Source organism: Sardina pilchardus, chromosome 8 (genome assembly GCF_963854185.1).
Source record: "Sardina pilchardus chromosome 8, fSarPil1.1, whole genome shotgun sequence".
NCBI lineage: Eukaryota > Metazoa > Chordata > Actinopteri > Clupeiformes > Clupeidae > Sardina > Sardina pilchardus.
In genome coordinates, this window is record NC_085001.1 from 31,258,662 (window position 1) to 31,267,417 (window position 8,756).

General features: G+C 44.5%; 1 protein-coding gene across 2 annotated transcripts in view; it reads left to right on the forward strand.

Moving 5' to 3' along the window:
* Positions 1-488: 488 nt before the first annotated feature.
* The window catches only part of ebf2 (EBF transcription factor 2), a 23,029-nt gene continuing 14,761 nt past the window's right edge, over positions 489-8,756 (forward strand). For both annotated transcript variants that reach the window (XM_062543603.1, XM_062543604.1), the window contains exons 1-6: positions 489-619; positions 2,773-2,929; positions 3,730-3,793; positions 3,916-3,971; positions 4,111-4,184; positions 5,243-5,311. In XM_062543603.1, coding sequence (XP_062399587.1) covers positions 489-619; positions 2,773-2,929; positions 3,730-3,793; positions 3,916-3,971; positions 4,111-4,184; positions 5,243-5,311 — 551 coding nt within the window. The remainder of the gene's footprint in view (positions 620-2,772; positions 2,930-3,729; positions 3,794-3,915; positions 3,972-4,110; positions 4,185-5,242; positions 5,312-8,756) is intronic.

An 8,756-nucleotide genomic window follows, 5' to 3' on the forward strand; every position in this document is an offset into this window, starting at 1 on the left:
ACGGGACAGCGTCTTCTGTTTGTGTTTGTCTCGGACTACGCCTTCAGTCGAGCAGAACATTGTTGAATTGCAGTCGCGTCTATGTGTTTTGAGAGTGAGGTATTGTGTGAAAGTGTGAGGTGAGTGAGAGAAGGGGTTTGGAAGCCAAAGTTGACAGTTGTGTGCGCGCGTCTGCAAGTGTATGTTTCCGCAGCACAGGTGATTCTCGTGAACGGTGGATGCAACAAGGGATTCATTACGAGGTTTCAGTTGAACAATGATAGCATCTGGAAGGAGCATACGCTTATTACCACTTCTGTCGTTTTCGTGGAACGTCTGAAGCCGACAGAGAGGGAAAACAACTGCAGGGAGTCGAACACCTGAAAACCTCCCTGCTGCGTCTAGTCAACGACAAATCAACAAACAGCACCTGCGGCAGCTGCACTCTTTTTGGATTGTATATCTCCTGGTCTGCAAGATTATTTAGAAGTGTTTCGGCAGAGTTTTAAATGTTCGGCCTGCACGAACATCTGGGGAGGGACGTCAGCGGATTGAAGGAGCGAGGTCTTGAGGAGATGGATCCCGTGCGCTCCTGGGTTAGGAATGTCGGGGTGGTGGACGCAAATGTTGCCGCTCAAAGGTAAGTCCATTTTACATGAGTCCACTTTACTGACATCCACAAGGGACTCCAATATGTAAGGCAATTTTGATAGGGAATTTAAGTTGCTTCATGCTGTTGCTCAGTATCAGAGAATGGGTTGAGGTGATGCTTTTAAAGTAGGCTACCCTCGTAGCCTAAGTAAGTTCCAAAACAGTGAGAGATAAAATCAGTTCTATAAAGAAGGTAGGCTAACGCTCGCTATCAGCTGTGTGGCACAGTGCAACCCCTCCCATCTTCTGTCAGCACACAGAATGCAACAGGTCAGAGCGTGGCATGGGGCGCTCACTTCGCTTTTTAAGCTTTGGTGCATCACTAGTCCTCGGGTGAACTAGGAGGCGGCCGTGTCACGAGCCGGGTGAAAGGGCCTAAACAAACCAAACAAAGCAGAACAACAAAAGGCAACCGGCACGATGTCAGAGAGACCCCACTTGAGCCGGGATGCGTCTCCTCTCTTTTACAGCTTGATATTGATAGACCGCACTAGAAATGCGTGGTTGTCACAGGCTAGGTTATCTATTTCTAGTGCAGCTGGAAAGCACAAACACTGTCGCACACTCTTTAGACGACGAAGCTTATAGGCTGATGAAAAAGTTGTCAAGTTCAAAGCCGTTTAAACAGAAGGTTTTAAAGAAACGATTGACATAGGCCTACACGAATTGATATAACACCACCACACATAGTTGTTATCATCACAAATATTAAAAGTGATTGAATTGGTTATGCTTAAAATGTATAAAGACACATTAGCTGGTAGTAGTCTATGATTCTACAAAGATGATGGCTTGTTGAAATAAATTGAGACCAAGTTAGGCTAAATGGATTTCGTTATACAGTTTTTTTTTTCATTTTTTTTTTCAATAGTTATGAAATTGATTAATAACTAAATATGTCTATAATAAAAGCTATTTTCTATAATTATCATCGGATATAATGACGTGATAATTAACGTCAAGTTGCTTAAATGACACTAGGCTACACTTTTCCCTGGGCAGAATTATTTTGTAGTCTTGCCTGAAAAAAAATAAAAAAATAAATTGAAACACATAACGCCATAAAAATATATTTAAACCACACACGTCCTGCATCTTCAAAAAGCAAACAGGGATGGGGGGAACAAATTATACAATTGTTATTATGGATATTACGGATAGGCGTACGCCACCGTTGTTTCAAACCATCGAACAGTCTGTCGACTTAACCCTTAAATAATGATCTTTACTGACCTCTTGGACGCAGGGCACTAAAGCGGGACCTGCATTATTTTAATAAGCATGAAAGCATGGCTGCAGCTGAGTCTCGTCAATTGCTCAGTGCCCGTTATAGGAACTTTCACTCGCAGCTTGCGCACCAAAGTAGGCCTTCAATGCGCACACGGTTGGAAGACGCTTTTTTTTCGTTCTAAATTATGGATATTTCGTTGAAGACTGTTTAATAATATGGAAATGACCACATTTGTAACGGAAAACATTTAAATTCAAATTAATAGATTGTAAGTTTACCTATTTCCATTTGTTTACATTAGGCATACTATTATAGTGTGTGTGTAAGATTTTCTTGTAGTCTATTAAGCTGTCAGCCAAAGTCAAGAAAATAAAATGTCATTGCACACTTTATTGCTTGTTGTAAAGAGAAAACATCTCACAGCAGAACTGGGAGACTTATGGAAACTATAATAAATTATAGTTATTATCCTGCTTATGGACATGTGCATTGATATTGTTTAGCCTGTAGTTTGACCCTTAAAGGGAAAATAATTAGCATTGAACTGAGGTTCTCTCTCATTTCAACCCACGCTACCTCAAAAGCTCATTTCTAGATACAAGACATCCAGTGATTGCCCATCTCTAACCCTAAACACTGACCTGTGACCTGTGACCTTTCACCCCAGACCAGGTCACACTTTGTCCAGATGTGCAGTCATTGCACTTCTTTGTGTACAGAAATATACACTCCCAGCCTTACTGGAGAAGTCAACCTTAGATCATGTACACTGATTAGAGTAGGTTATAGTTTTATAGAATTATCAACATGAGAGGAATAACTGACTTGAATATTGACTGCTGGAAGTGGAAGGTTTTTTGCTATTTCTTACAGTATCTCTCATGTGGTGTGTGTGTGTGTCTATGTTTCAGTGGGGTTGCTCTGTCACGAGCTCACTTTGAGAAGCAGCCTCCCTCCAATCTGAGAAAATCCAACTTCTTCCATTTCGTTCTGGCATTATACGACCGGCACGGGCAACCAGTGGAGGTGGAGAGGACATCCTTTGTTGACTTTGTGGAGCATGATAAGGTGGGTGAGAAAGAATGTGTGTGTGTGTGTGTGTGTGTGTGTGTGGTGGCCCTGATACATGTCTATGAATCTGCTGCATACTGCTTACAATCAAATATCTTCTGGGTGGCAACATTTGAGTTTATTTTAGACATGATTCCCTGCGCCCTCATTCTCCCCTGAGTGTGTGTGTGTGTGTGAGAGAGAGAGAAAGAGAGTGAGTGTGTGTGAGAGAGATATTTTGTTGGTTTATGGATACATGTGATTATTTGTAGATTAGATTATTGATTAGTTGATAGTATTTGTATATTGTAATTTGTATTGTATTGTAATATATCGGTCTGTGTGTGAGTATGTGTGTGTGAGTATCTGTGTGCTTGTGGGAATGGTCAGACTTAAATACAATGTTGATTGATGGTTTTGCCATGTGGTCATACTTTGGCTTAGAACGCAAGATTTTTCTGAGGGTTGGGAATTGTTGCATTCTAACTTTGTGCTGGAGAGAGAGAGAGAGAGTTAGAGAGAGACGAAATACAGACGGTAGGAGTGTGTGTGTGTGTGTGTGTGTGTGTGTGTGTGTGTTGGTTCTCTTAATGTGACCTCATCAGCAATTATATAACATGTGCAATACCTAATTTGAGTGACCGTTCTAGTTTTTTTGTGTGTAAACAAGAGCTATCGTATCGTTGTTTTGTTTCCAGTGGTGAGTGGGTTGTGTGGTGCTTACATCTGTCTGTCTTCTGTATCTGTTGTCTGAAGTATGTATCCCCCTTCCCTCTGATTAACGGGAGCCTCTCTTTTCCTGTGTGTTTTTGTGCAAGGAACAGACAGGAGAAAAGACCAATAATGGCATACACTACAAACTACAGCTCCTGTACAGCAATGGTGAGCTCTCTCTCTCTCTCTCTAGCTCTCTCTCTCTCTCTCACACACACACACACACAAATACACACATTGACTCTTTTGCAGTAAATGTAATGTATGGATATCTATCTGCGCATTTGCAGGTGTGCGCACAGAACAGGACCTGTACGCCCGTCTCATTGACTCGGTCTCCAAACAGGTGAGATTAAACACACACACACCCACACACCCACCCACACACACACACACACACACACACACACACACACACACAAATGCCCTGCAGTCTTAGATGTGGTAAAGACTAAAACCTGCTGTTATCCACCTCTACCTTTCAGGCGATTGCCTATGAAGGACAGAATAAAAACCCAGAGATGTGCAGAGTGCTACTCACTCATGAAGTCATGTGCAGGTGAGTTACATACACACACACACACACAATCAAACACACACACACACACACACACACACACACACACACACACACACACACACACACAGAGAGAGACACACACACACACACACACACAAACAAACACACGCACACAAACACACACAAACAAACACACACAGACACACACACACACACACAAATACATACACACACACACACACACACACACACACATCACAGACACACACACACACACACTAAGCATAAACTTAAACAGACAGAAGAAGTTGAAGAGTGATAGACAGAAATAAAGATAGACAGATAGAGAATTAGAGACAGAGAAAGAAAGAAGAGTGAGATATAGAGAGACTGGTGGAGAGAGAGAGCTTCAGTTGCTTTTGTTTGACCAGCAGATGCTCAAGCAGGACTCACAGCTGGCTAATAAGGATTCGGGGCGTGTGTATGTCCCTGTCCGTGTGTGTGTGTGTGAGTGTGTGTGTGTGTGAGGTGGGGGCACTAGGGTGGGGGTGGGGGGGCAGAGGGCAAGCGTCACAGCTGGGGAGTGGGCTCAGGCTTTGGGGGGCGGTAGCAGGGTGATGGGGTGGCAGATGGCTTGGGGTGGGGGGCACTTTTGTTATGCAGGCACCAGGGCGGAGGAGGAGGGGGAAGGGGCAGGGTTAACCCCACAGACAAGAGGTGTGTGAGTGTGTGTGTGTGTGTGTGTGTGTGTGTGTGTGTCTGTGTGTGTGTCTGTGTGTGTGTGTGTCAGTCGTAGGGGTGGGGTAAGAGTTTGATTTCAAAATCAATGTGACAGATTGCTGGGCTGGCTTTTTGCTTTTGAGTGCACCCCACTTTTTGCTCTCTTCCTCCCTCGTTCTCTCCTTCTCTCCCTCCTTCCATTTGGACTTTCTGTCTTTCACATTAACCTTTGTTCCCTGCTTCACCTCCGGCTCTCCTTTAGCTGTTAGTAACTATGGCAAAAATTCTAGTAAAGGACGTTTGTGTGTGTGTGTGTGTGTGTGTGTGTGTGTGTGAGCTGTCCTGTAACACTGTCTGTGTTTGTGGTCTCTCCTCAGTCGGTGTTGTGAGAAAAAGAGTTGTGGGAACCGCAATGAAACTCCCTCAGATCCGGTCATCATAGACAGGTACGGCAGCCGCCTTAATTGTGTTCCTCTCTCTCATATCTCCACCCAGAGACATCGCACAGCTCACTGCAGGAGTTTACACCCACACACACAGCCTACACTGACGTGACAACAAATCATTCCATGCTACATCCAACAGCCGCCTATGGAGATGACCATGTATTCAATACACACACACACACACACACACACACACACACACACACACACACACTCTTCACTGGTGGTAAAGGTGCCCATGCTCAACTGACAGTTCTCTCATAAAAGTAGAATGAATGGCAGGAATGACAGGAAGCAGGAAGTGGGGAGTAAAAAGGGAGGCACTCTGTGTGTCTGTGTGCGACTGTGACATTGTATATCATCCCTCCTTTTTGCCGTTTTGCACCATTGCCATCCTCTCTTTCTCTCCCTCTCTACACACACACACTCACTGTCTCACTCTCTCTCTCTTTCTACACACACACTCACTGTCTCCCTCTCTCTCTCACACACACACACACTCAGTCTGCCATATGCTACTTTCCTCCAAAAGCCGGCATAGAGAGATGCTCCCCCTCTCCTGTTCTTCCTCCCGGGTACTCCCTTCCTCTTTTCCTAACTATCCCTCTGTTGTCATCCCATCTTTACCCGTCTCTCTTTCATTACCTTCATCTTTTCTCTCTCTCTCTCTTGCTCCCTCTGTTTTTTTTCTGGTGTGGGTCTCTGAGGAAACATACTAGGGAAATTTTTCATGTTACGCTGAGACAAGAAGAGAGAAAGGGAAAGCTCTCTGTTGTCTTTTGGATTTTCCCAGAATTCCTGAGCACAGCAGCTGTTTTTCTCGTTGACTGAGCGACTCGGCGTCTGACCCCTCCCCCTGCCTCTCTCCATCTTCTTCCCACTCTTCACCTTGTCCTAAAAAGCAGGACACACACACATGCATGCTCACAGATACCAACACACACACACACACACACACACACACACACACACACACACACACACACACACACACATACTCGATCACAGATATGGAAAATGCTTGAAAGAGAGAGAAAGAAATAGTGTGGGCAAGATATAAAGAGAAGAAGAGAGGACATTCTTGTATAGGATAGGATGACTGCAACCAAAGTTTCTTAGTACAAAGTTGTTCTTAGGGGATATGCGTTAGTGGATAATAAGTATCTTAGAAATTGCAGCTTTAAATACTTGTCACTGGAATCGGGTTGAATACACCTTTAGATTCAGTTAATTTAGTCTAATCACCTATGCAATGCTTATCCAGTGAAAATAGTTGTAAACGATGGTCTATATCATTCAGTCACTACATGCACACTGGCCTTTGGTTGACCAATGGTGAAGATTTGAGGTGCCTTTGATCCGGGCTGCAGCGGTGTAAGTGTATTGCTGGAAAGTCAATTGAGAGTGTAGGGGGAGAGTGTGCTGGCCAGTGGTGGAGGAGATCAGAGGAGGAGATCAGAGGAGCTGGAGAGGGAGGCAGGCCGAGGCTGGCCGGCGCAGCTGTGCACTGGGGTGGACGTGGAGTGGACCGCCGCCACGCCGGGAGAGGTGGACCGTGCTCAGGGCTGGCAAGGCATAGAGCAGAACAGGAAAGTCTAAATGGATCCTCAGATCCACAATGTCTGGATGTGAAAAATGATGATTCGACAACCCAGATTCTACCTCATTATTCTCACCCACCTCTCTCTCTCTCTCTCTCTTTTTCTTTCCCTCTCTCTCTCTCCAACCCCTGCTATCCCCTCCCCCGCTTCAGACCATCTCATATTGTTATAATTAGACAGCATCATTAGGACACCTACCCAAAGCACAGGGGAGTTGGAATCCCCCAAGCTCCCCCCACCCAACAAACACACACACACACACACACACACACACACACCCCACTCTAATCCCCTCCATATTGTTTGGGCTCTGCTGCTTTCACCCCCTCCATCTGCCCTCCTCTTTTTTTATCCCGATAGTGAGAACACAGAAGACTTATCCCTCCCCACATGCGCTTGTGTGCCTCTGTGGTGCTCACACACACACACACACACACACACACACACACACACAGACAAACATACATATATACACCCAGCCACTGCCACTTGCACACTCAATACAGCCTGATTAGTGCAGAAGTGATGTATGCAAATGATTGATGGATGAGGTGATTGATTAATTGATTGATTGGGTCCCTCATTGATCTGAGCTCCACGGGTCCTCTCTGTGTGTGATCTGGCGCGGGTGGGGACGTCCAGCAGGGACAGCATCTGCCCCCAGAGCCAGCCTCACTCCCACAGGCTCACCCCTCACCCTCCGAGGCTACACACACGCCACACTCAGACCCCTCAGCAGAAGGCCAATCTGTTCTCTAGCGCCCAAGTTTCACACCAAATGCCTGGAAAAGTTTTTTTCTTTGTAAAACAAAACATTTACTGGAGGATAGGATATTTTTTGGCATCAAAACTGCTCGATACTAAGAGTTTTTTGTACCTTAAAATAATGTTTCCAAAATCATTCTAATGATTCATCAACTCGTAACAGGGTGAACGGCACTTCTGCATTTGCTTCCCGGCCATCTATCGGCTATAACTGCTCTGTAAATTTACCAGATTTGGTAGCGGATCTGTAGTTCGATGGAATGAGACATTAGAAACTACAAATTTGACTTGCTTTGATATCACAATACATCAAACTTTAAAAAAATCATGCAACATGCTCTACCTTGTCTGTGGACATCGTTATTTGCTGGATAAACAAATAGCGTGCGTGCGACACAGGAAAAGTACTTTAGTGTTGCTTTAACTGATTGCTCTCATAAGTCATTTGTTATTGTTTTAGAGCTGATTATAAAGTTTAGGGATCAGAATTTTAAATTACTATCAAACCTGAAGGTTGAGAGATTGCTTTTTGTCATGCAACAGTTTTAGCAACTTCAGCAACTGAAAAAATGAGAAAAGTTTTCCACGAACACAGAAACATAGAGATTTGCAAATTAGCATACAGACATATGGCCTCAACATATATTACAGATACATGATTCATACACTCTTAGAAATGCATACAGTATTATGTAAAACACAAAGACTCAACACACACTTGTGTCGTGTGTGTGTGTATGTGTGTGTGTGTGTGTGTGTGTGAGTGAGGGGGTGCACTCAAGAGAGGGCAGTCAGATCAATAGATGAAGGAGAGCAGAGTGACTGTGTTTCCATGGAAAAGGAAGAAAGGGGTGAAAAATGTGAGGAAGGGCCACAGTGATGGAGGGATCGATGGCCTGCAATATCTCTCTAATTGATTGCACTTTCCGAGGGGCTGCTCTTTTAACAAGCCGCTCTCCAGCCAAACAGAATAATCAATGGGGGATATTCGAATCTCATTCCAATCTCGTCAATACGGCTTCCCGAAGACCTCTCGGAGTCAACGTGTGGCAAACACTCCATAGTCCAGGTGCACTCTG